Here is a 27,637-nt window from a genome sequence, read left to right as displayed (position 1 = left end):
TATTTCCAGTAAGCCAAAATATAGCAGCAAGGGTTCTCTGTTCGATCCCTGGCTCTCATTACATTTACTAGATATTGGGCAGACAAAGACAACAATCTGGGTTGTAGAGAACGTGAGGTCCGTTCACAGGATTGGTCATTAACACTGAACCCAAGGAGAATATCTAGAGTAAAAACCCCAAAATGAAACTCAACATTGTCAACAGAAAATGTTGGAAACACTCAGCAGGTCAGGCAGCACCCGTGGAGAGAGAAAAACAGAGTTAACGTTTCAGGTCGATGATCCTTCGTCAGGAGTTTTGATGAAGGGTCATCGACCTGAAACGTTAACTCTGTTTTTCTTTCTTCACGGATGTTGCTTGGCCTGCTGAGTGTTTCCAGCATTTTCTGTTGTTACTTCAGATTTCCAGTATCCGCAGTATTTTGCTATTGTCTCAACATTATCATTAAGGTATAACTGTCTCCAGCTGATTAAAAAGCATTTTTCTGCCATCTGAGGCCCCACTAGGGCATTGAAATGGTGCATATTAGATGCAGACCTGACAATACTCATTGTACCAAAACCTTGTACAAAGGTAATGCTAAGAGTTGTTGCTGATGTTAGGAGAGAAAATCTAATGTGGGTGCAAGTGTGAAATGAGGAAACAGACTGAGGGTAATACCAAGGAGCAGAGAGAAGTGAGGGGGAAAAACACAGGAAATCAATTCAACGAGAGCGATTATCAAGAGTACTTGTCCATTTGCAATAATGCTCAGAATTCCAAATAACCTAACATGTTTTATTTTACGGTATGTTCATTACATTTAATACATTAAATTCACTTTAAGAGAAACTTTAGCATGGTTTCTCCTTGTTAATGTTTCTCTTTCCTTCCTCTTCGCAGTTCATCAATTCCTTTTTGGGGTATCGTTCCATGAGTAATGACCTGCTGCAGTTCATCACTCAAGTGGTCATTATTCATGTGTGAGCCTTGCTAATGAGTGTCAGCCGATTATTTGATTGCAGTGGGCATTCACAGCCAAAGCCATTCTTGTCCTCAATCAAAATCTACACATTCACTTCCAGCAAGGGTCACTGGATAGCACTCAGGAGTAGGAACACCAAGTTATTTCCCCCCACCCTAACTTGGGGCACTGAAGTAGGGGCGATATAATTGTACTGCCCCTAATGTAGCCCTTGCTGAGATTAACAAACCCAGCACAAACTAGGAATAAAATCTGAGATCTTTTTGGTTCAATTCTTGGCCTCAGAATTTGAAAAATCTGGCTTTACAGTGGACTGGAGTTATACCACAGCCAGTGCAAATGCAAAACCGTGTGAGAAGGCTGGTTGGCAGGTGTCTTAAGACTGCTTTGCATTAGTGTGCTCAAGGTTCAGATCAGGACATGACACCTGCGATATACTGCTACTCTTATGTTGATGCACGTCTGAAGCCACTTTGCATCAATGGGAAAGTGGCAGTATAACTGCAACTGAAGGTGCAGAAATTATTTCCTGTTATTAGGTACAAATTTCTGTGCTTGTTGTGCGCCGATTTCTGCCACGTAAATGGCACCAGTTTTGCGACTAACACCCACTAAGTGGGGTTTCACACCATCAGCCAATTGAATTGTATCCACTATGCGACAAATCCCAATGTCGCCTATTGGTGGGACAGGCAAAAATATTACTCTGTTGATGTTCAACTGGGCCACAATGAAGTACTTGTTGTCATATGTTAGCCTATAAAGTTAAAAAAAAAAGAACAGAGTTAAAAAATCACTTTTGTGAAAACTGCTGCATACAATAAGGAAACTGAAGTTACACAATATTGCATAAGATGGTCTAAACACATAGCAGAGTGACGTTTACCTATGACCAGTCAGATAGATATGAGCCTCAAAATTCCACTGACTGCAATCGGAGCAGTTGTGCCAGGATTGCGCCTGTCATAATTTGTGAGGTCAGTAGGAGGACACCTTATTTACACAGGGCAGGTGGGTCCAAGTGCCACTTTGGGCACATCTTTGGCACCCATCCATATGCCTGGAAATTTGGACACCTGCCCACCCATGGGGGGGTGGAAGAGGGGGTTGCCTAAATCCCTCCCTCCAACCTTGCCACCGATACAACTGGGCCCTGATCTAGGAATTGTTCTAGTGAAAAAATAATTTTCCCCTTCGGGGGATCAGGCTGCTTATCAGGTGGGTATGCCTAATCGCTCTTGGCATGCCAGCTTCCACTACTATGTTCATAGCCAGGATTGGGAACTCCCAACTTAAGAATCCCCAATCTCCACCTGCCATTTGCCTTGTAAGGAAATGACAGAAATTCCACCCCATACAAGTCATGACAGAAGCTCCCAGAAATAGCAGAGACCTGATGTAAGTTGGTCCCCTCCATTTCTGTGGGGGTTCTGCCGGTCTCCCGTTAGAATAGAACCCATAGGAATTTTGGGCCCATGATCTTTATTGGGCTTCTGTTCTATAAAGAGAATCGAAACAAGTTTGCCATTGTCAGTGCTGTGAAAGTGGAAGGAATGGGTTCACAGCCAGTATTTCCACATTGTGAATTCTCAATCACAGCCAAAGGGAGGCATAGGGTGCAGGCCTGAAAGGAAGAAAAAAATAAAAATCACAACAGGCAAGTTGCATTGAGCCACTTCTGTGTGCATCAAGATCAAAAGCAAGGAATGGTGCATATGCAGAATTGGCAAAAATATTTTTTTTTAAATACAAGTGAAGCGCCTTGGACTCCTCAGGTTTCACCCTAGATACTGAGATTCTCCATTTTGAGTAAGTTAATGGAATTGGAACTCACCTAACAGAGTAAGGGGCACCATTTGTGAAGCAGCTGGCCCAGGCCCCTAGCCACTCTCCTGTGGCTGCATCAAATGCTTGCAAACGCTTGTTGCCCCTGTCAGCTACCCAGACCTACAGTGGCAAAACAGTTGAATTACAGGCAGAACCATTTGCATACTTTGATTTGTATTTTTCTCTCCTGTTGCTTCTGCTTTTGTGCCCTCAATGGAGCCACTTGCCAGGAGCTGCTCAAAGTCCCTAGGCTTCTCATAAACCATTATTGATACTGCTGTGTCGTTCACTGACAGCAGGTCTGCCTGCAATGAGGCCAATCAACATTTTCAGGTTTTTCCTTCCCACTCAGACAGAGTATGGGTTATCGTGAGGTAGACGCATCATAAAACATTGAAACCAAAAATAAAATTATGAATTCTTTTGCTCATTGAAGTGATTGATTTAAGTGATGAGAATGAAATATTTTACCAGTTTTTACACCTAGTGTCAGCACCAAGCATTTCCCGCTCAAGGGTAGATATACCCTGCCCCAATAATGTGCCTTGATCCAAACTTAAAAGGGTGCCCTTACTGCATGTGTGATATTTCTGTCAGCCATTCTTGTGATCCCAGTGTGAGACTGCTAACAATGTCACGTCAGGAGCAGTTTTTCATGTAGATGAAGCAGAAATCACGTTAAGATTACCCAAACTGACTTCATTTAGGACCTACAGGAGAGGAAGGAAGAGGCTGACTGATATTATCCCATCACTTTGGGCTGGATTTATTTCCTGAGCTGGGAGGTGAAAATACAGTTGTGGTTTGCTGCATTACCCATTTCCCTTAATTTTAGTGAAGAGGTTTTACTCACATGCAAAATACATTATAGTGTTAGATGTAACAGACTATACACTATAGGGTTAGATTTAACAAATTGTACATTATGGTGTTAGATGTAACTAACTGTACACTATAGAGTTAGATTTAACAAATTGTACATTATGGTGTTCGATTTAACAAATTGTACAATATGGTGTTAGATGTAACAGACTATACACTATAGAGTTAGATTTAACAAATTGTACATTATGGTGTTAGATGTAACAAACTGTACATTATGGGGTTAGATTTAACAAATTCGCTGGGAGCTCATATTGGGAATTGAGGTGCAGATAAATCCATTGACTCCTGCGCCCAACTTCCCGATATGCACGCCTGGAATCCAAAGTTCTGTACTGGGAGCACAAATTCACAAAATCTACCCTCATATTCATAAGTTAAATATTTGCAAATTATCAATAATATTTTGCAAAAGAATAGTAAACTGGTTTCTTATAGACCAGTTAATTATGGCCCGGAATTTGTGGTCAGCGGCGAAGCGAAAGTGTTTGCTGCTGGCCCCGAAGTATGTTCTGCACAGGGATCTCGCAATCCCTGTGTCGAGAACTTTGGGTTTTCCGATCTTGAATTCAATTCAACAGAACTTGATGGGGATCCCCTTGAGCGAAGTGCTGTGATGTCAACAGGCTGTCTAAGCTGTTGTATCCGTGTGTTAATGGAGACACGGAATGCAGGAGTTGGTTTAACAGGTGTTTACTGAACAAAGTCTGGAGGTGAACTAAAAGATACAAGACGCTATACAGGCTTATATGCCCGAGTGGTCACTACCGGTATTACAGTACACAGGGGCTCTTAAAGGTACATACACTACAATTCCTCCCCTTTTAGATAATTAGTATATAACATTTTAAGTAATCATGAATTAACATGTTTACAAGAACAATAATCTACACACTTGCTGCCGTTAATCAATTATAAGTCAGTCTCTCTGGAGGCTTCCTGACTCGGTCCGGATAACGCCTCGGTGGGGTAGTAGTTTTCGGTGGTGTAGTAGGTTCTTTTGGCAAGGTCGATTCGGCTTGAATGCCAGTGTCGGGTTCATCTGGTTCCAGTATCACCGGATCGGAGGTAGATACTATGGGTATCTCTGCTTCATCATTAGGCGTATAGAGTTGTGGTGTAGGTTGTCCCTTTTCAGATGACTCTATGATCTGGTCAGCATGGCGCCTTATTATGCTTTCACCAATGTCCACGGTATACATCGGAGGTCCTAGTCGTGTGCAAATAGTTCCCGGCTGCCATTTCTCGGTACGGTAGTCCCGGGCCAAAACTTGTTGACCTATCTGGAAGGTTCTAGTTGGCCTTTCATTCATGCCTTGAAATTGCCGGCTCTCTACATCCCTTCTGATGTTTGGCTTGATCAAATCCAGCCGGCATCTTAGTCTTCTATTGAAAAACATCATGGCGGGAGTTTGGTTTGTAACCACATGTGTTGCATTCCTGTATGCAAACAAGAAGTTATCTACCTTATGTTGTAGATTTATGTCTTCATTACCCATGGCCTTTATGGCCTTCTTGAAGGTCTGGACAAACCTTTCAGCTAATCCATTGGTGGCGGGATGGTATGGGGCGGACGTGTAGTGCTTAACCCCATTGTTTTTTAAGAACTTCCTGAATTCTTCGGACACAAATTGCGGTCCATTATCAGAACAGATCTGTTCAGGCAGCCCATTCCTGGCAAATATGGTCCTTAATACTGTGATGGTTTTTTCCGTGGTGGTGGAGGACATCTTTATTACCTCCGGCCACTTGGAGTGTGCATCAACCGCGATTAAGAACATTGAGTCCATAAATGGACCAGCAAAGTCGATATGTACCCTTTGCCATGGAGATGAGGGCCACTCCCATGGATGTAGAGGGGCTTGTGGTGGGGCGTTTTGGACCTTCTGGCATCCTAGACAGCTCTTGGTCATTTCTTCGATGTCTCCATCGATACCTGGCCACCACACAAACGCTCTGGCTAGGTTCTTCATTTTCACTCCACCCAGATGCCCCTCGTGAAGCTCCTTTAGCACTTTACCCTGGAGTTTGGGTGGAATCACCACTCTGGATCCACACATCAAGGTTCCTCGGCACATTGACAGCTGTTCTCTTCTTTGCGAGAATGCTGGCAACAGTGGTTCGCCATGTGCTGGCCATCCCTTCACCGTTAAATCGTAGACTCGTGAGAGAGTCGGGTCATTTCTTGTTTCCTTTTCAATAGTAGAATTTGTTACTGGTAGACATTCTACTATGGTTGAGTGGAACATCTCCACTGGGTCCACTGTAGGTGCCTCTTCTACCGTTGGCAACGGTAGGCGCGATAAACCGTCAGCATTCCCATGCTGTTTTGATCCTTTGTATTCTATGTCATATTGGTGTGCCCCTAGGAAAAGGGACCACCTCTGTAGCCTTTGCGCTGTCATAATGGGAACGCCCTTTTTAGGGTTGAATATGGAGACGAGGGGTTGATGGTCAGTGAACAAGGTAAATTTTTGTCCGTGTAGGTAATGGTTGAATTTCTTCACTCCCCACACCAGGCTGAGTGCTTCCCTGTCGATCTGGGCATAGTTACGCTCAGCTGAGTTCAATGAGCGTGACGCAAAAGCTATCGGCTGCTCCGAGCCATCAGGGAATCTATGCGATAATACCGCTCCTACGCCGTAAGGGGATGCATCGCACGCCAGTCTGATTGGCAGTGATGGGTTGTAATGAGCCAACACTTCCTTGGACGTGATCAAGCCTTTGCATTTATGGAAGGCACGTTTACAGTCTTAGCTCCATTTCCAAATTACTCCCGTTTGTAGCAGTGCGTTAAGAGGGTGCAGAACAGTTGACAAGTTCGGTAAAAATTTATGATAGTAATTTATCAATCCCAGGAACGACCTTAATTGTGAGACATTTTCAGGTGCTGGGGCTTTTATGACCGCTTCAATTTTTTCAGGTGACTTATGCAACCCTTCTTCGTTAATTATATGGCCACAATAGATTTGTTTCTGAAAAAATTCGCACTTGGGGCGATTTGCTCGTAGGCCCCGTTCTCTCAGCCTAGTGAGCACCTGCTCCAAATTGGCAAGGTGCTCGTTGTCGTTTTCTCCTGTTACAAGGATGTCGTCTTGGTAGCATTGAGCCCCCGGAATCCCTTGCAGGACTTGCTCCATAGCTCTTTGCCAGATAGCTGGAGCTGATGCTACTCCGAAAACCAGTCGATTGTACTGGTACAGGCCTTTGTGTGTGTTTATCGTGAGATACTTTTTAGAGGCCTCCTCAACCTCCATCTGTAGATATGCCTGTGCCAAGTTAATTTTGGTGAAACGTTTCCCTCCGGATAGTGAGGCGAAAATATCTTCTATCCTTGGAAGAGGATACTGTATCGTGTGAAGGACCGGGTTTACAGTCACCTTGAAGTCCCCACAGATGCGAATTTTTCTCTGTTCTTCAGATTTATCATTATTCAACGTTTTCTTCATGACCGGGACAATGGGTGTTGCCCACTCGCTCCAATCTACCTTGGATAACACGCCTGCTTTTTCCAAATTCTGCAGCTCTGCCTCGACTGCTGGACGAATTGCGTATGGCACCGGCCTTGTCTTAAAAAACTTGGGAATTGCCGCATCTTCCACTTTTATTGAGGCGGTGACGCCTTTCAAGGTTCCTAGTTCCTGTTGAAACACTTCTTTGGCGTTAGCCAAGATGTCTTTTAATCGTTCAGGTATGACGTCATCATCATTTTTTTCCTTACTGGTCACCGTCAGTGCCTGAATGGAGTGCCAGTCTAAACGTATCTTCCTGATCCATTCACGTCCCAACAACGGTGGACCACCATCTTGCAGAACGTATAAATACAACTTCTGTATTTCCTTGCCGTTGTATACAACAGGCACCTTTATTTTCCCTCTGGGGTATACATTCTGCCCCGTATATGTCTTCAAGATAATGGATGTGTCTTTCAAAGGTATATGCAGAAATAGCCGCTCGTAATCCCGTCGACTTATGACGGTCAGAGCTGATCCTGTATCTAGCTCCATTTTAATTGGGGACCCCGCTATCGTGAGGGTAACCCAAATGGTCTGGTAATCTTCTTTGGCAATTACATTATGTAATTTGAGACAGCTTAGTCTCTTGTTTTCGGAGTCGCTATCGCTCTTCTGGTCTTCGGAGCTACTGTCCGTCATCATTTGTACCTTTCTGTACTTTTCCTTACTGATTTTTTTTCTGTCAGTGGATTTTTTGTTTCCAGATCGGTATACACGTGCAATGTGTCCCATCTTTCCGCATTGCCTGCATGCTTTGTCCTTGAACCAGCAGTCCCTCTGGACATGGGTGGATCTGCCGCAGCGATAACATCTCTCGAAACCCCGTGTCATTTCATGGGTGCCGAAGTCCTGTGGCTTTTGCTGTATCTCTGCAGCTCCTCTTGCTGCTGCTTCGTATGATACAGCCACACTGAAAGCCTTGTCCAGTGTCAAATCTTTCTCAGAAAGTAGCCTTTTCCGTGTTCCTTCACTTGGGAGACCGCAGACGAATTTGTCTCGTAGAGAATCTGCCAATCCTGCCCCAAATTGGCAGTGCTTTGACAGCTTTCTTAATTCGGTGAGGTAATCAGCGTTACTTTCATTCTTGTGCTGATTCCTCCTGAAGAATTTGAATCGTTCTGCTATCAGCAGCGGTGTTGGGTTTAAGTGCTCTTGTAGGGTATCAACAATCTCCTTAAAATTCTTGTCCATCGGTTTGGCTGGAGTGATTAAGTTTCGTAACAGCCCGTATGTCCTTGCGCCCATCAGATTTAGAAGTACCGATGCCTTTTTATCATCCTCTACTTCATTCGCTGTGCAATATACCTCCACTCTTTCCACATATGTGGTCCAATCCTCTATCACTATCGAAAGCAGTAATATTGCCAGTCTTAGGCATCCTGAAAATCAAAAATGGCGCCTCCCGCGCTTTCCTTTCTTCACTGCCGAGAAAAAACGGCGCCTCCCGCGCTTTCCCGCTGCTGACAACGCTGTTCTCCGCGGTTTTTATTTACACAGATATTTTTAATAGTTGGAGACTCGTTCCCGCCGGACTCTCTGGGACTTTTCCCTCCCTCTGCTTGGTCCGAATGCCGACCTGCTTTGCAGCGCCGGCCGTCTCCCGAGTGCTCCACCCTCCGTCTCTGTTTGCCTCTGCCTTCCGACTCGCTGCTCGGCCCCGCTGCAGAGCCACCCGATCGAGCCCCAGCCCGCCGCCCAGGAAGGATTAGTGCAGTACCTGCCACCAGCCCGGCTAACTGGTGAAACCACAGTTTTTTTTTGTTTTTTTTTCTTCGACCTTCGTCTGAGGAATCGATCTCCTTGAGGTGCTGCCGAATTGCAGGTAAGTCTGTTTCCACTGCAAATTCAGGGCCAATATCTTGTGTGCAGACCCAAATGCAATCAACAGTCATACTGATAAAATGGCCAGATTTTCAATATATTTTTGATTTAAAACCTTCACCTTCAGTCACTTCATTTAACAGTGATACAGGCTAAGACTTACCCTCCCTACAGTATCTTCAGTTACACTGTGTGGAATGTAAAATTGAGAAGGTCCACCTCCCTTTTCTCCTTCCATCCAAGCTATCCCAAAGCCTACAACAGAGAAGAACACCAGCTAGAGGAGGATTTCTTTTCTTTAGTTAGTCACTTCCAGTAGAGTACAATCCAACTTGGTGAAAAAGTGTATGGATGAATACAGCAGTAAACAGGCAGCAGATTAAATTGATGTACATTAAGTATAGATCCTTTATTAACCAGTTTCAATGCCAAGCAGATCCAGATTAGGAGTGAATATAGTCCTGACCCCTATTACTTCCCAATGAGAAACTTTTGAGGGTTTTAAGAACATAAGATTGCTAGAAAAGAACATCAAAAGGAAAAAGACAGTGATATTTTCAGAATTAGATTGTTAGATTGAATATAAGGGATGAGGTTGGCTTAACATTAACTATCACTAAATTTAATATTAAGTCATACAGGCGTTACAAATTATTGGCTGACAGACTTCATCTAAAACAGAATTTTTAAAAACTGGTTATGAATCCCTCTAATTTCTTTCTAATCACCTTGGTCTCAACAGGCCATGCACCTTCTGTGTCTGAGAGGGCAGCAGGTTACATGTTCCTGGGTCTCCGCCAATTCCGCCCTTCAAGTAGCAGCTAACGGGTAACAATTGCCTTCTGATGTTTCACCTTCAGATTTTTCCTTCCTGCAGAGAAGCACCTGACCCTAGCTTGGCAACTCTCCACAGTATCAAAGCTGAGTTTTGGGACTCCTTAGAATGGGGCGAGGGAGTGGGGGGGGGGGGGGGGAATTCTTGGGCTGCTGCAGGAAAGGAAAAACCTGTGCTGTAGTATCCAAATATGGTACTACTACACACTTTAATGCAGCAGATTTTAAAATGAAAATTCCTATGTACATTATCTTAGCTGCATTTACTGAGATTTTCTTTTAAAGAAGTGTTCTTCCACTTGTATGGCAGCTGTCTCATAAGGAGCCTTGACAACAACAACATTTAAATTGGGGAGCTACAGTAATTTCTAAGCTTTGGGGAAGTTAACTGGAAAACATATAATCATCAAACTGGAACATTCCTCCTCCCAACAAGTGCCAAATGGGTGCCTGGGTATTCAACATGGCGGATGGGGGGGGGGGGGCGGGGGGGGGCATGTGCTCATTTCATGCCTGCCATATTGGTAAAGGCATAAATAGAGACGTCCAGCGTGAAACAGGTGTTAGGCTCTTTACATATGCTAATAGGGGGATAAGTGGCTGTTTGAGGTCCCCTTTGAAAAATTGGGCTGTCCTGAGCGCAGCCTGCAGTGGGCCGGCTACGTTCAAGAAAATGTGGTCTACATGCGGCCTAACCAGCGATCCTTAAAGGGACCACTACAGGCCGCCACCAAAAATGTAAGTTGAAAAAAAACACACTTAACTGAATGTGGAGCCGGAAGGAACAGGAGAAATTTGAAGGCAACTCATTTGCTCGAGGGGCAGTATCCCAGCCTGACTCACTGCTTTGAGATGAGGAGTGGAGAAAACTGGAAAGAAATTAAATCTCTTCCCCAAGCTCCAGCGCCCCCCATCCTGAGATAGTTACAATATGGTAAATTCAAACCACAAAAAAATATGCTTTCAAAAGAAATAGTAATGAAACACTCATTGAAGTTAACAATTTAAACAATTACAATTACCTTTTGCCAGTTTGATTAACCTGTTATTTAAGCCTCCATCGCCATCCACAATGTACATTTCCCCCTTGCTGGAAATAAACACTTCTGCTGGCTGATCAAACTGCAGTGGATATATGTCAGAGCCAGGAATCCCAGGTGTCCCCAAAGTTTGAAGAAGTTTTCCAGATGGCGTGTACTGTTTGACTGTGTGCCCATACTTTCCTAGAACAAAATGAAAGAACTTGCATTTATAAAGCACCTTTCACATCCTCAAGATGGCTCCCAAAGTGTTTCATAAGAACATAAGAAATAGGAGCAGGAGTAGGCCAATCGGCCCCTCGAGCCTGCTCCACCATTCAATAAGATCATGGCTGATCTGATCCAATGAATTACCTTTGAATTACCTTTGAAGGGCAGTTACTGTTATTTTGTAGGCAAAAGTGGCAGATTCTCCCCCCTCCCCCACCCGCATTGCAGGATCGTCCTCGAATTTGACCAATTTGTATTGCATTTCTAAATCTGGGTCTTAATGTAGATCAGAAACAGTACAGACCTGAGGACTAATGCTGCTGCGCTCCACTCCATAAGCCTCCCCAGCTTGAATTCACATCTCTAACTAGTAACTGCTGCCAATTTCTTAACCACCTTTTAAGTTTTATCTAGGATACTCACTGGCCTAAGTTGGCGTAGTAGTCCTTCATTGTGGGACTTTAATCAAAACCTTTATCGAAGTTCAGGTACGCAGTGGCCCGGATTTTATGTGGCCTATGAATGCGAGCACTCGTAAGTGCCCCACAAGTTCTGGGTTTCTGCATGCGCGAAAGCCTGGAACTTGCGATTTGTCAAGTTTCAGCTTGACAGATCATCCGCATGTGCAGGAAATGGACATTCGCTGGTGGAGAGTTGGCCTATTTGCCCCACTACTGCCCAGCGAATGCCCACGAAACTCTATGCCTGGTAAAAGCAGGCATAGGGCCTTCTTTTACCAGCGTAAGAAGAAGGGCGAAAATATTTAAATACATTTTTAAAAATCATTTAAACATTTAAAAATCTTTAAAATTGATTTAGGTTATTTTTGGCTCCTTTAAAAATGTTTAAATTTATTTTTCAAAAAATTACATTTTTGTTTTAAATGTTTAATTGTATTTTTAATTTTAAACATGTGGTGATTTATTTTTATTTCGGTTGTGTGAAAGAATGTTTTTTATGTCATTCCTATTATGCTTATGGGGATTCCGTACATAAATGTAATCCCCATAAGCATAATGGGAATCCCCCTTTGTGATTGGTTGGGCCGGCCCACGTGATCCCAAGGACGCTTGCGAACCGCCTGCGCCCCTGGGATACGTGGGCCTCTACGCAGGCGTACACCTGCAGGCCCAGGACTGCAAGAGTCTGAAGAGACGGAGGCACCAGATAGGTGCGTACTTTTCTTGCGGATCGGAGGCATTTGTGCGCGGGAAGCCTCCGACCGCAATTTCAGGTCAAATATCTTAGGACTTTTCAACATCCACTTAGAAATCTACTTCCTGAAAAAAGTCAAGGAGGTTGGTCAGGCAGGACTAAACTGAAATCATGTGATGGTAAAGTGAGGTAAACATTTTTAAATGTTTTTAAAATAATGAGAGACTCGATGGATGTAGGTTCTTGTTCCACTAGATGTCAAAATAACAACTGCCAACATTTTCACTGAAATAAAACCATGGACTCTCCAAGTCAAGCTATAATGCTTTTTTCACCATCTCCTGTCTTGGTTTTGATAAGGTGAGGCAGGTATAATATTTAGAATGCAGACAATTAACTTGATTTTAAAGACCACCCTGCTTCACTCACTTGAAAAAATTAATAATTCATTTCACCCTGTACTAGGAGACCATCTGTCTTTAAGTCCCATATTTGGCACAGTAGCCTCGTGGTTACGACACAGAACCAGATGTCCTGAGTTCAAATCCCACCAGGACTAGTTGAGAAATTGAATGGGCTACCACTAGAAAAATAACCAGCACCATATAAATTATACTACATATTATGTGTGCCTACTCCCAGGATGAACAAGTAAAATTATTACAATCAAATAAAGTGCAGGATAAAAATTTAAATAGATTTTATATTTACAAAATCTGCAGCTGTAAATTCCACTATACCATTCGTACCATTTCCAACATCCGTTACCCACACGGATGGCCCAGACGACGAGTTGGTTGCAAATATCCCATGTGGCATCTCAATTGATGTGGTATTCCACCCTTGGAGGAAGTATCCATGCTCTGTAAACATCAGAACCTTTGGTACAGATTCTCCTCTCTGGAAGGTTTAAGAAAATAATGACATTTTCTTGTAATTGTGAGAGACTTTAATCCATTAGTAAAATATTTTGATGTAATACACCAAATATTTTGAGCTGCTACATACAGTATCACAAAAAAAAATCTTCTGAATGTTGTCTTCACTCTATTTTCTGGCAGTTATTGTAAGGTGCAATAGTGCCTGTATTAGTCAAGACTTGGAATAGGTTGTTCCAAGTGAAGAGTTTTCACAATTATAGAACTAAAAGCATAGATTCCATTTTCTGGTAATATGGCACCTACTTCTTCAAAAGAAGTTAGCGCATAGGAAGAGAAAAGACCATCCCGCCCAACTAAGATCATCTCTCCAGTAAACTGATTTTACATCATGACATCGTATTGTATGTTTAATAAGACCAATGTTTATCCCTCCAGTACCATGCTTGGTAAATTGTTCCAAACATTTATAACCATTGAGTAAACAAGTTTTCTAAATTTACTTTTTACTGATTCCATTAAGGAGCATGCTTAAAAACACAACATATTTGTATTTGTTAAGTTCTTTTGGTTTAGTGCTACAATATGTTGTATTATCTCATTGGAGATGCAACACAACAGCTAGGTGCATCCCCACAGGGAGAGAGGAGAGTGACCCTGACTGTTGCTGCTCACCTCTAGCATTTTAATCACAAGTGGCAGAGGTCTGGGCTCAAGCCACCAGCCCACCTTCCTAGTCAGAAAGCAGCAAAGCAGGAGAAATTGGAATCATAGAATAGTACAACACAGCACAGCAGGCGGCCATCTGGCCCATGGAGTCTGTGCCGGCTCTTTCGAAGAGCAATCCAGTTAGTCCCGCTCCCCCGCTCTTCCACCATATCCCTGCAATTTGTTTTCCTTCAAGTATTTATCCAACTCCCTTCTGAAGGCTACTATTGAATCTGTATCCACCACCCTATCAGGCAGTGCATTCTAAAACCTAACCACTTGTTGCGTAAGAGTTTTTCCTCATGTTGCTCTGGGTTCTTTTGCCAATCACCTTAAATCATTTAAACAAAATGCGAAGAGAGTTTTAAACAATTATAACTTAACAGTGTGTTCAAGTGCAAATTTGTGACTCACCTGTGCCACATAAACGATATCTGCTACTGGATCGACTGCAACAGCAAACACTTGACCTGTGAAAAATTTTGGAAACTTCGGCCATCCAGTATCCAGTTTGTAAAGACTTTTCTCAGCCAGTTTAGGTGACTCCAAATAATGTACAGCAGATGCCTGATGGATACAGACATGAAAGACAATTTTAAACACTTCCCCCAAATATCTGGTCCACTATCTACAAAGTTTTGTCAAGTAGTTGTGGTTTAATACCAAGTAAAGATTACATTACAGGAAACTGTGCTTCAGGTTTACTTTTTCTATTCAGTGAACTGAAAACAACATTTTTTACCATTACATCTTTGGGAAGAAAGAAACGGTCTCCCCTCAACACACTACTGTTACATGTATAAACTCCTGGATAGCTTTCAGCAAGTTTTTAAAAATTAGTTTATGGGATGTGTGCGTCGCTGGAAAGGCCAGCATTTATTGCCCATCCCTTGTTGCACTTGAGAAGGTGGTGGTGAGGCCCCTTCTTGAACCGCTGCAGTCCGTGCGGTGAAGGTACTCCCACCGTGCTGTTAGGTAGGGAGTTCCAGGATTTTGACCCAGCGACGATGAAGGGTCGGCGATATACTTCTAAGTCAGGATGGTGTGTGACTTGGAGGGGAACTTGGAGGTGGTGGTGTTCCCATGCGCCTGCTGCCCTTGTCCTTCTAGATGGAAGAGGTCGCGGGTTTGGGAGGTGCTGTCAAAGAAGCCTTGGCAAGTTGCTGCAGTGCATCTTGTAGATGGTACACACTGCAGCCACGGTACGCCGGTGGTGGAGGGAGTGAATGTTTAAGGTGGTGGATGGGGTGCCAATCAAGTGGGCTGCTTTGTCCTGGATGGTGTCGAGCTTCTTGAGTGTTGTTGGAGCTGTACTCATCTAGGCAAGTGGAGAGTATTCCATCACACTCCTGACTTGTATTAACCATTATGGTACTGTCTTACAGTTCTAAATACAATTTTGTGAAAAACACTAGTGAAGAGCAGGTGGATGACCGTCAGTCTGGTTGTTAAGAATAGCTCTTCACACAATTGGAATGTTAAAGGAAAGTGATTAGTAAAATACTTGTTCTAAATTTGTGCTAATGATCTTGTACTGCTTTGTGGTTTGAAATTTGACTTCTTTGACAAAGGACCATGCATCATCAGAACTGACTGAAGCTGCTCCCCTAACTCAGTGAGTAAAATGGGGAGGAGGGATAAGTCAACCAGGGTTCTTGCTCTTGATCGCTGCCCAGCAACCCCTGCTTGAACGTGCCTATGTGTGGCTGCTCGGACTGCTATAATCAGAGATGACGGATGGTCATTTGGACTGTGTATTAGAGAGTTTCTGCTACCAGTGGAACTGTTGCCCAGTACAGGCAAGTACTTTCAGAAGATGGGAACGAACTGAAAAGAAAAAAAACTCTTACTTCTGTTCTTAAAGCATATATTGGGTCTGAGGCCTATTCTGGGATTTAGGAACAACCTAATGTCCAACTTTAAGAACAGAAACAAAATGTGCTGAAATATACAGGTGGTCAATCAATATCTGAAATGAGAAAGGGAAGTTTAAATTGACACCGAGCCAAAGCAGGAGACATTAGGACAGGTGATCAAAGCTTGGTCGAAGAGGTAGGTTTAATGGAGCGCCTTAAAGGAGGAGAGGTGGAGAAGCAGAGTAGTTTAGGGAGGGAATTCCAGAGCTTAAGGCCTAGATGGCTGAAGGCACGGCCGCCAATGGTGGGGCGAAGGAAGTGGGGGATGCACAAGAGGCCAGAGTTGGAGGAATGCAAAGTTCTCGGGAGGGTTGTAGGGCTGGAACAGGTTACAGAGATTGGGCTGGGCAAGGCCATGGAAGGATTTGAACACGAGGATGAGAATTTTAAAATGGAGGTGTTGGTGGATTGGGAACCAACGTAGGTCAGCGAGTACAGGGCTGAGGGGTGAACAGGACTTGGTATGAATGAGCTTATGTTCATGGAGGGTGGAAGAGGGGAGGCCGACCAGGAGAGCATTGGAATAGCAGAGTCTGGATTTATAAGGCTATGAGTGTTATATGTCCTGAAGAGCTTCACAGCCAGTGAAGTACTTTTGAAGTTCAGTTGCTGTTGCAATTGAGGGAAGTGGGGCAGCCTATTTGCACACAGCAAGGTCCCACAAACACCAATAAGATAAATGACCAGATAATCTGTTTTTGGTGTTGTTGGTCGAGGGATCATTGTTGGCCAGGACACCAGGAGAAACTCCTCGGCTCTTCTTCAAAAAGTGTCATGGGATCTTTTATCTGAGGGACAGACAAGGCGCCAGTTTAGTGTCTCATGCGAAAGACAGCAGCTCCGACAATACAGTGGTGCACTGAAGTGTCAGCCTACATTACGTGCTCAAGTCTCTACAGTGAGGCTTGAACCTATAACCTTCTGTTCTTTGAGTTTTTCTGTACATTGCCTTTGTTTCTACACTTTCTTTTTAAGTGTGATAAAATTATGAGTGTGCCACATGAAGTGTGACAGACGGGTAAATTGCCAGACACAGTTTTTATATTTATAGGTAAATATATACAGAATACTCCCATGAATTTCACAAAAAAGTCCATTATTCCTTCAGGAAACATTTTGTAACATTTATTCTAACCATTAGTAAAAGATAACGATGCAGGAATTGAATTCATTCTTGGAAATCAGACCTTGAACATTTTTTTCAGTGATTTTTTTGGTGCTCAGTTGAGTAGTATTGATGCTAGGAAATAGAATACTTTTGTATTTTGGACAACAAATTTGCATTTACTGTATATTAGGGTGACCATACGTCCCCATTTTCCAGGGACAGGCCCCAGATGAGGTACTGTGCACCCGGGCAAACAATGTCCCTGGAAGAGTCCCTGGTTCCCGAAGCGTACCCCTGGGCAGTGAATGTACCCCCCTGAGCTGTCAGTTTGCAGCTCTCAGGCCAAATTGAACAACAACTTGTACAATGGCCAGAGCAACTGGACGGAATTTCTGCGCATGTGCCGGTTGTTGTTTCCGAGTTTCTGTCCGGGCTCGTGCTGCTGGATTGTCGGCGCCTAAAGTGTCTGGGAGCACGGCAACCGGAGTGGGAGAGGGAGAGGCGGCGGGGAGGACCTGGTCACTGTAGTGTATGTACCTTTAAGAGAGAACTACTTTTACAGCTCCTGTATACTGTAGTACCGGCAGTGACCACACCTGTATATAAGCCTTGAGCAGGCATCTGTACTGTTAGTCTTTAGACTACCCTCTGTGATGAAATATTCCATTCATCACTGCCTGTGACTGTGGTTGGTTTCAGGTTTCCCCTCACCATTGTATTGCCTGTGACTGTGGTTGGTTTCGGGTTTCTCCTCACCATTGTATTGTATATTGGAATGTATGGAATGTGTTGTGTGTAGGGCTCCGCCCATACCTGGCCTCTATGTAAGCCAGCTCAGTCTGGCCTCATATCCAGTACTGCAGAGCTCCAGATGGAAGATACCTCTCTCCACTGCGTGTTATCTTCTAAGTTAATAAAAGCCTTGTTTTGTTTCGCTAACATCGAGTCTCGGGATTATTGAGGCACATCAATTTTATTAACTTATTTTTCAACACAATGGATCAACTCCTGAAACCCGAACGTTTGGATTTGGATCAGCATGCTCCGGACGCATCAGCACGCTTCGCACACTGGTTTATGTGTATGGAATTCTTCCTGGACAATTCCGCAGCCGTCAAAGACGCTACGGACGCTGCGAGTATGAAACTCGGAATTCTGCGGAATTGGGTAAGCCACCGGGTTTACCCCCTCATCCAAGACGCCGACACGTACCTGGCCGCCTGCGACATCTTAAAGGCGCATTACCAGCAGCCTACGAATGAGGTGTATGCTAGGCATCTGCTCGCCACTCGCGCACAGCGACCTGGGGAATCGGTGGAGGAGTTCCTAGGCACCCTGAAAATGCTTGGCAAAGACTGCAAGTGCCGAGATGTAAAAGCCGCAGTGTACACCGACGAGCTTGTTCGCGATGCCTTTATCACAGGCCTCAGCTCCACTTACATCCGGCAAAGACTGCTGGAAAAAAACGGGATTGGACCTGAAACAGGCTGCGGACACCGCGCGATCCCTGGATGTGGCCCAGAGAAACTCGGATGCCTACTCTTCAGCCCGCGCCGTCCACGCCGCCACGTGTGCACCAAGGGCGCCGCCATCTTGGAAGGCATCTTCCCCGCCCGGCAGCCCGACACCGTCGGGGCCCCGCTCTCCCCCCAGAAGCCCTACGACAGCCGCGACGCGTCGGGGACTCAACCGCTACTTCTGCGGGCAGCCAAAGCACACCAGAAACCTGTGCCCGGCGAAAGGCACCACCTGCTTTAAGTGCGGTAAGAAGGGGCACTTCGGGAAGGTGTGCAGAGGGAACCCCGCCGGAAAACCAAAACCTGCCACCGCCGCGTGTGCGCCGTGGGAGCGGCCATCTTGGACGCCATCTTGCCCGACCTCGTGGGGTCCGCCATCTTGTGAGCAGACAGCGTGGACGCCATCTTGTCTCGATCAGGGCCCTACAGTGGCATCGGTCACAGTGGACCAGACCAGGCCCCACCCGCTATCCAAATCAATGGTGGACATCGAGGTAAACGGGTGCCGGGTTAAATGTTTAATTGACAGCGGAAGCACGGAGAGTTTTATCCACCCTGAACTGGCACAACAACTCTCCCTAAAGGTGGTCCCTACTCGGGGTACCATCTCGATGGCTGATAAAACCCAGACATCGACCATTCTGGGTTACTGCACGGTACAATTGTCCGTTAACGGGACTGTATACGATAATTTTAAAGTATTAATCATGAAGAATCTATGCGCGAGCGTGATCTTGGGCCTGGATTTCCAGTGCAACCACCAAAGCATCACGCTCAAGTACGGTGGGTCCCAGCCGCCCCTCACAGTGTGCGGCCTGGCTACCCTGAAGGTAAAGCCGCCTTCGCTATTCGCGAACCTTACCCCTAACTGCCGGCCAATAGCGACCAAAAGCAGGAGGTACAGCTGGGAGGACAGGCGGTTTATCGCGACCGAGGTAGACAGGCTCCTGAAAGAGCGCATTATTGAATGCAGCAATAGCCCGTGGCGCGCCCAAGTGGTGGTGGTAAGGGGTAGCGAGAAGAAACGGATGGTGATCGACTATAGCCAAACGATCAACAGGTACACCCAACTAGACGCCTACCCGCTACCCCGCATATCAGAAATGGTGAACCAAATCGCCCAATACCGGGTGTTCTCCACCATCGACCTCAAGTCAGCGTACCACCAGCTCCCTATCAGACCAGAGGACCGCCCGTACACCGCCTTCGAGGCGAACGGACGCCTCTACCAATTCCTCAGAGTCCCCTTTGGGGTGACGAATGGGGTCTCGGTCTTCCAGAGGGAGATGGATCGCATGGTCGATGACCACAACTTGCAGGCAACCTTCCCCTACCTCGACAACGTCACCATCTGCGGTCACAACCAGCAGGATCACGACTCGAACCTCGAGAGGTTCCTGAAAACCGCACAAAAACTCAACCTCACCTACAACGAGGACAAGTGCGTTTTCAACACCACGCGCCTCTGCATACTAGGCAGCGTGGTGGAGAATGGGGAAATCGGACCAGACCCCGACCGATTGCGCCCCCTACGGGAGCTGCCCCTGCCCAACACTCCCAAAGCCCTGAAAAGGTGCCTGGGGTTATTTTCTTATTATTCCCAATGGGTCCCCAACTACTCCGACAAAGCCCGCCCCCTCTTGAAAGCAACCTCTTTTCCGCTCTCTGCTGAGGCCCACGCCGCCTTCAAAAGCATTAAGCAGGATATTGAGCGGGCCACGCTACAGGCAGTGGACGAGAACACTCCATTTCAAGTGGAAAGTGATGCGTCTGACTTTGCCTTGGCGGCCACCCTCAACCAGGCGGGGCGGCCTGTAGCTTTCTTCTCGAGGACCCTCCAAGGGCCCGAGATCAGACACTCCTCCGTGGAAAAGGAGGCCCAAGCCATCGTGGAGGCAGTGCGCCACTGGCGCCACTACCTAGCCGGCAAACGCTTCACCCTACTTACCGACCAGCGGTCGGTAGCGTTTATGTTCAATAATAAACAGAGGGGGAAGATCAAAAATGATAAGATTCTTAGGTGGCGGATCGAGCTCTCCACCTTCGAGTATGACATCATTTACCGGCCAGGGGCCCTTAACGAATCCCCAGATGCCCTCTCACGAGGGATGTGTGCCAGCGCCACTGGGGATCGGCTACAGACCCTCCACAACGACCTCTGCCACCCAGGGGTCACGCGGCTGTTCCACTTCATAAAGTCCCGCAACTTACCCTACTCGATTGAGGAAGTTCGGTGACCAGGAACTGCCGCACTTGCGCTGAGTGCAAGCCTCGGTTCTACCACCCTGATAGAGCCCACTTAATCAAAGCTACACGGCCCTTTGAGCGGCTCAGCTTAGATTTCAAGGGCCCCCTCCCGTCCGTCGACCGCAATGTTTACTTCCTGAACATTGTGGACGAATACTCCCGGCTCCCATTCGCCTTCCCCTGCCCAGACATGACCAGCGCCACGGTCATTAAATGCCTCAACAGCCTGTTCTGCCTGTTCGGTATGCCGAGCTATATCCACACGGATAGGGGGGCGTCCTTCATGAGGGGTATCGCCACGAGCCGTACCACCAGCTACAACCCCCGGGGTAACGGTCAAGTGGAGCGAGAGAACGGGACAGTATGGAAAGCAGTCACTCTAGCTCTAAGGACCAAGGGCCTCCCTATCTCCCGCTGGCAGGAAGTCCTCTCAGATGTGCTCCATTCGATACGGTCGCTATTGTGTACTGCCACTAATGCCACGCCTCATGAACGAGTGTTTAGCTTTCCCCGGAAATCCACCTCAGGCGTATCCATGCCGTCATGGCTCTCCACCCCAGGTCCGGTATTCGTGCGAAGGCATGTGAGGGGCCATAAGACGGACCCTCTCGTGGAGCCAGTGCACCTACTCCACGCCAACCCCCAATACGCGTATGTCCGGCACGCCGACGGAAGGGACGACACCGTGTCAATAAAAGACGTCGCCCCAGCCGGTAACGACAACAACCACGGCAATAGCAGCAACAACGACCACAGCAACTCTTACCCACCCACTACTCTTTCATCACCCCCGGAAGAACATCGACCAACGGCACCCCCACCAACTACCCCTTCAACAACCCTGGCGGCACCCCCGGCAGAGACCCAGCCGACACCCGCGACACCACAACAGCCACGTCGGTCGCAGAGGACTACCAAACCCCCGAACAGACTAAATCTATAGAAGGGGTGAATGTGATGAAATATTCCATTCATCACTGCCTGTGACTGTGGTTGGTTTCAGGTTTCCCCTCACCATTGTATTGCCTGTGACTGTGGTTGGTTTCGGGTTTCTCCTCACCATTGTATTGTATATTGGAATGTATGGAATGTGTTGTGTGTAGGGCTCTGCCCATACCTGGCCTCTATGTAAGCCAGCTCAGTCTGGCCTCATATCCAGTACTGCAGAGCTCCAGATGGAAGATACCTCTCTCCACTGCGTGTTATCTTCTAAGTTAATAAAAGCCTTGTTTTGTTCCGCTAACATCGAGTCTCGGGATTATTGAGGCACATCACCCTCCTCCAGTAAACACCTGTTGATTGTTAATTCACAGCCTCCGTCTAGTTATTGGAAAACACCATACTTTAAGAATCACGGATTCAACAGTCACCGGGGGTGGGCTAGTCCTAGACACTGAGGAGGGGGTCAGGTGTGACCTCAGTCACTGGGCGGGGGGCGGGGGGGGGGTGCGGAGATCAGGAGTGACCTCAGTCACTGGTTGGGGGGGGGGGGGGAGAGAGGGTCAGGAGCGACCTCAGTCACTGGTGGGGGGGGGGCTCAGGAGTGACCTCAATCACTGGGGGGGGGCGGAGGGGGTGACCTCTGGTGGGGGGGGGGGAGGGGGTCAGGAGTGACCTCAGTCACTTGGGGGGGGGGTGGGGGGGTCAGGTGTGACCTCAGTCACTGGTGGGGGGGGGAGGGGGTGACCTCAGTCACTGCAGGGGGCAGGTGGAGGGGGGGCAGGAGTGACCTCAGTTACAGGGGGGGGGGGGGGCGCGGGTGTCAGAATGAGGCCATTCAGCCTGCCCGTCTAGGTCAGCTCTTTGCAAGAGCAATCCAAAACTATTCCCATTGGCCTGCTCTCTCCCCATAGACTTGCACCTTCCATTGCTTCAAATATTTATTCAATTTCCCTTAAATTATGTAATTGACTCCACCTCATCCACTCCCTGTGGCAAAGCATTCCATGTGCCAACAACCCTGTGTAAAGGCTATTCTTCTAATCTCGCCCCTCACTCCCTTCGTGGTAATTTTAAATTGATAACCCCCTTATCAGAGAAGAATGCCTTTCAGTACTCATTGATAAAATTGTTCAAATTTTTAAAAACCTCTATTAATTCTCCTTTTAGTCTTCTCTATTTTAGTGGAAATAGTCCTGGTATCTCGATTATTTCCTCATAACAATCATAACATCCCTGGCATCATCCTGATGAATTTATGCTGGATGCTCTCTATAGCTTTCTATAATGGGGTGCCCTAAACTGCACACAGCACTCCAACTGTGATGTAACCAATGTTTTGCATACTTAATTACTTCTTTATTCCTGTACTCTACTCCCTTATTTATAAAAACCCAAAATTATATTGGCCTTTTTTTCCTGACTTTATCAATCTTCACTCAACACTTTCAGCAAATTATGCATTTGAACCATTGTTCTCCCTATTCATCCATGCCCTTCAGTGTCTTTCGATTGATGTATACTCCTATTCCTTGTTTTCCCTCCCAAAATGTATTGCCTCACACTTATTCACCTTAAATTGCATCTGGAATCGGTCTGCCAACTCTACTAATCTGCCTAAGTCTTCCTAAAGTCTTTTGCAGTACTCCTCACTGTTTGCTAAACCTCCTACTATGTCATCAGCAAGTTTGCGAATGTGGCTTCTATACCCAAGTCCAAATCATCGATATATGCCGAGAACACCTGGGCTACACCACTTCCAACCCATCTCCAATCCAAACATTAATTTATCCTAACTCTTTGTTTTCTGTGCATTAACTGTCTATCCATGCTGCAACATTTCCTCTTATACCATACACCTAAATTTTTGTAAGCCTCTTTAGACACCTTATCAAACACCTTCTAAAAATATATACATACAGTACATCTACTGCATTCCCTTTATCTAAACAAATTGTTCAAGTCTTCAAAAAACTCAAATATGATTTGCCTTCAGCAAACCTACGTTGGCTTTCATGTGCTGTTCCTGGAAATCTAACTTGGCCAACTTCCCTGCACATCCTGTGTAAAGACAGATGTTAAGTAACTAATACATTTCTTTCTCTGGATACTAGCTATTTTTCTAATATGAACATAAGGAAGTCCAGAGTTTCCTCCTGCACCACTTCTGAGACCTCTGCTTTAAAGAACACCAAGTCCCTGCCTCTACCTCCCCAGAAAAAAACAATTCTTCTAACATCTTGATAGGTGTCAATCATCATTCTCAGAGGGCATCAATCCAGCTCCTTTTTAAAGATGTCTCTGGGTATCTGTTCCATACGCACACCCTCCTGTAGCGGAAAAAAAGTTTTTCCCCCTAATATCTAACCGGCCCGGTTATGCATCTTGTACTTGTGCCCTCTAGTCCTCTGTCCAAAATAAATAGCTGGCTTATTTCAACTTTTCATAGGTTGAATCTGTTGGATGAATGCTTTCACAATTTACCACATATGTATTTGAAAAGTTCTTTATTGTTACAGTACTTGAGACAGCATTCACAGAAGTATAAAAGCTTCTATTATCTTGTTACCTGCTTTTGCTCCTGTTTATAAATGATATGGGTAGCAGTGTACTTTCAAAGTATTGAGAATTCAGGGGATTGAGAACAGCCTTTCTGCATTGTTTATGTAATATTTTCCTTCTTATTTTCTGCCTTTTGCTGCTTTCTTGAAGATAGCAGCAGATGTTAATATGTAATTCCATAGGACCGAGGCGTTCTCTCGTATCTTACCCAAGTGGCCGTTCTTTGTCTGTGAGCCTGAGCAGTGAGTAACAGACTATTAGACTGTGGGTACTATCAAAGCTGAGCTTCATGTTTCTTTTTCTACTGGGAAACCAATGGGGAGTGTGAAGGTTCACAGTACAGGACACCACAAACTTTCAAACAGCAAAAGAGATGAGGTAACTCAGAAGCAGTGATTATGTGACATCAAGCTTAGAACACTGAAGATTGGAGAAAGAGGGAAAAGACAGGAGTTTCACAATTCTGAGGTCCTGCTAAAGAATTAACAAAAAAATGAAAGATTTGCAGGGCTATGGGGAAAGAACAGTAGAGTGGAATGAATTGGATAGCTCTTTCAAAGAAGGGTCAAATGGCTTCCTTCTGTGCTGTTTGACTCTATGGCCTATGATCTTGTGTCAATCACAGATAAGGCCATCTCTGACCACTTCCTTGTATCGCTCTCTACCTACATCCCCCTTCCCCCCACCCCCCAACTCTATTTCCTTCTGTGTCCGTCCTTGGAAAAAACTCTCTCCCAACTCACTCACAATGTCACTTATGAAATCCCAACTGTCCAGCCTTTGGCCCACCATTCACCACGATATTTCTGCAGCTACCGAACTGCTCAACCACACCCTCACCACCACCTTTGATGCCCCAGTCCATAATAAAACAATTACTCTCTCTCGCCCTGGCCGGTCCCCCTGGTACGGCCCGCAACTTTGCTCTCTTAAGTCCAAGGGATGCAGACTTGAACGGATATGGTTTAGCCATTCACCGTCAGATCTGGCTGGACCGCATAAAGCACTATCGGGCCCTGTTCTCATCTGCCAAAACTGCTCACTATTCCAGGATCATCCTGGAATGCAAAGATAACCCCTGGCTTCTTTTCTCTATTGCAAACCGTCTTCTTAAACCCCTCTCCCCTGTCTCCTCTGCACTCACCTCCAACAACAAATGCGAGGAGCTCATGGACTTCTTTGTCTCCAAGATTCAGACCATCTGCCTCTGCCACTTCCCTTCTTTCCCCTAGCCCACCGTGCCATACTTCGTCTAAGGTTCCCCCTACCGTAGCACTGAACTTGCATTTTACTCCAGTTTCACTCGGATCTCCCCTCATGACCTCTCCATGCTCATCTTGTCCATGAGACCCACTTTCTGCTCCCTCAACCCTATTCCCACTAAAATGCTGACCACCCAACTTTCTTTTCTGGCTCCCACGTTAGCGGATATTGTTAACGGTTCTCTCTCCTCAGGTACTGTCCCCCTCCCCTTCAAATTTGCCATCATTCCTCTCCAAAAAATCAGCCCTTGACCCCTCCTTCCTTGCAAACTACAGCTCCATCTCTAACCTCCCTTTGCTCTCCAAAATCCTTGAACGTGTTGTCACCTCCCAAATCCATGCCCATCTTTCCCACAATTTCATGTTTGAATCTCTCCAATCAGATTTCCACCTCTGCCATAGTACCGAAACGGCTCTCATCAAAGTCACAAATGACATCCTTTGTGACTGTGACAAAGGTAAACTATCCCTCCTCGTCCTTCTCTACCTGTCTGCAGCCTTTGACACGATTGACCACTCCAGCCTTCTCCAACGCTTCTCTGCCATTGTCCAGCTGGGTGGGTCTGCACTCGCCTGGTTCCATTCTTATCTATCTAATCTTAGCCAGAGAATCACCTGCAATGGATTCTCTTCCCACTCCCAAATCATTACCTCTGGTGTCCCCCAAGGATCTATCCTTGGCCCCCTCCTATTTCTCATCTACAGGCTGACCCTCGGCGACATCATCCGAAAACACAGTGTCAGTTTCCACACGTATGCTGACGACACCCAGCTCTACCTCACTACCACTAAATTGTCAGACTGCTTGTCCGACATCCAGTTCTGGATGAGCAGAAATTTTCTCCAATTAAATATTGGGAAGACCGAAGCCATTGTCTTCGGTCCCTGCTACAAACTCCGTTCTCTAGCCACCAACTCCATCCTTCTCCCCAACATCTATCTGAGGCCAAACCTGACTGTTCACAACCTTGGTGTCGTATTTGACCCTGAAATGAGCTTCCAATCACATATGCGCACCATAACTAAGACCGCCTATTTCCACCTTCGTAACATCGCCCCTCTGCACCACTGCCTCAGCTTATCTGCTGCTGAAACCCTCATCCATGCGTTTGTTACCTCTAGATTTGACTATTCCAACGCACTCCTGGCTGGCCTTCCACATTCTACCCTACGTAAACTTGAGGTCATCCAAAACTCAGCTGCCTGTGTCCTAACTCGCACCAACTCCTGTTCACCCATCACCCCTGTGCTCGCTGACCTACATTGGCTCCCGATTAAGCAATGACTCAATTTTAAAATTCTCATCCTTGCATTCAAATCCCTCCTGGGCCTCACCCCTCCCTATCTCTGTACTCTCCTCCAGCCCCACAGTTCCCAACCCCCACCCGCACAGATATCTGCACTCCTCTAATTCTGGCCTATTGAGCATCCCTGATTTTAATCGCTCAACCATTGGTGGCTGTGCCTTCAGCTGTCGAGGCCCTAAACCTCTCTTTCCTCCTTTAAGATGCTCCTTAAAACCTACCTCTTTGACCAAGCTTTTAGTCATCTGCCCTAATTTTTCCTTAGGATTGGTGTCAAATTTTGTTTTTAGAACACTCCTGTGAAGCGCCTTGGGACGTTTTACAACGTTAAAGGCGCTATATAAATACAAGTTGTTGTTGTCTCATGGCAAGTCTCGGCTAATTTGAACCAAGGGGAAAAAGAACAGTGCCAAATCACTACACCATCCAGTTGCAGATATTTTAAAAACTGCCTGCATCAATACAGCTTTACAGTGTCAGCGGGCTTCAATTGTCTAAACTGTCTTAGGACTTTAGAAAAAAAATCACAAGTCTATTGAATATTTTCCTGTTGACATTGGTCAGTTGTAACTATTCCCGGTTGATTGGGATAATAAACCTTCCAACTCAACAATCTCTCGCAGTTTTTAAAACGTACATAGGCCTACTGCGTAGTTTAACGCCCCCCAAACAAGTGTCGCAACCTCTTACTCCCTCATTAATATTTGGCTAAACCTTCAGCCTTAAAAGTCTTCCCTCAGGTCGGAAGGTTTAGCACGACCGACTTCTAAAACTTACCGGGTTGATAAAGCGTTGGGGCAACAACATCCATAGCGATAACAATGAAACCAACATGACTATGACTATAACCGGTTTGGTTTGTTTGACGGATACAAACATCCAATTTTTTTTACACATATTTCCTACTTCCCCCTCCCGGACTGTTTACTTCCGCCACCCGCGCACAG

At 45.9% G+C, this 27,637-nt stretch overlaps 1 protein-coding gene across 1 annotated transcript; it reads right to left on the bottom strand.

The window, feature by feature from the left end:
* Positions 1-757: 757 nt before the first annotated feature.
* On the bottom strand, positions 758-27,632 carry LOC147111973 (NHL repeat-containing protein 3-like). The gene is made up of 7 exons (XM_085999408.1): positions 27,468-27,632; positions 14,250-14,402; positions 12,999-13,149; positions 10,867-11,067; positions 9,174-9,265; positions 2,800-2,912; positions 758-1,722 (listed from the first exon to the last, which is right to left on the bottom strand). Exons 1-7 carry the CDS (start codon positions 27,585-27,587, stop codon positions 1,488-1,490), a joined length of 1,065 nt encoding a protein of 354 aa, XP_085855534.1. The 5' UTR covers positions 27,588-27,632; the 3' UTR covers positions 758-1,487.
* Positions 27,633-27,637: the final 5 nt, after the last annotated feature.

Source organism: Somniosus microcephalus, chromosome 10, assembly GCF_052327205.1.
Source record: "Somniosus microcephalus isolate GS21.2 chromosome 10, FLI_Smic_1.0, whole genome shotgun sequence".
NCBI classification, from domain to species: Eukaryota; Metazoa; Chordata; class Chondrichthyes; order Squaliformes; family Somniosidae; genus Somniosus; species Somniosus microcephalus.
The sequence above is the reverse complement of the archived record's forward strand: the minus strand, read 5'-3'. Positions and strand labels throughout refer to the sequence as shown.

Bases quoted from the DNA above. Each gene is read 5' to 3' on its own strand.
- LOC147111973 (XM_085999408.1), bottom strand. From the start codon at position 27,587: ATGTGTAAAAAAAATTGGATGTTTGTATCCGTCAAACAAACCAAACCG. The intron at 14,403-27,467 runs GTAAGTTTTAGA...TGTATCCATCAG, and splicing joins CCCAACGCTTTATCAACCCG to GCATCTGCTGTACATTATTT. The intron at 11,068-12,998 runs GTACGAATGGTA...ATTTTGTTCTAG, and splicing joins GGTAACGGATGTTGGAAATG to GAAAGTATGGGCACACAGTC.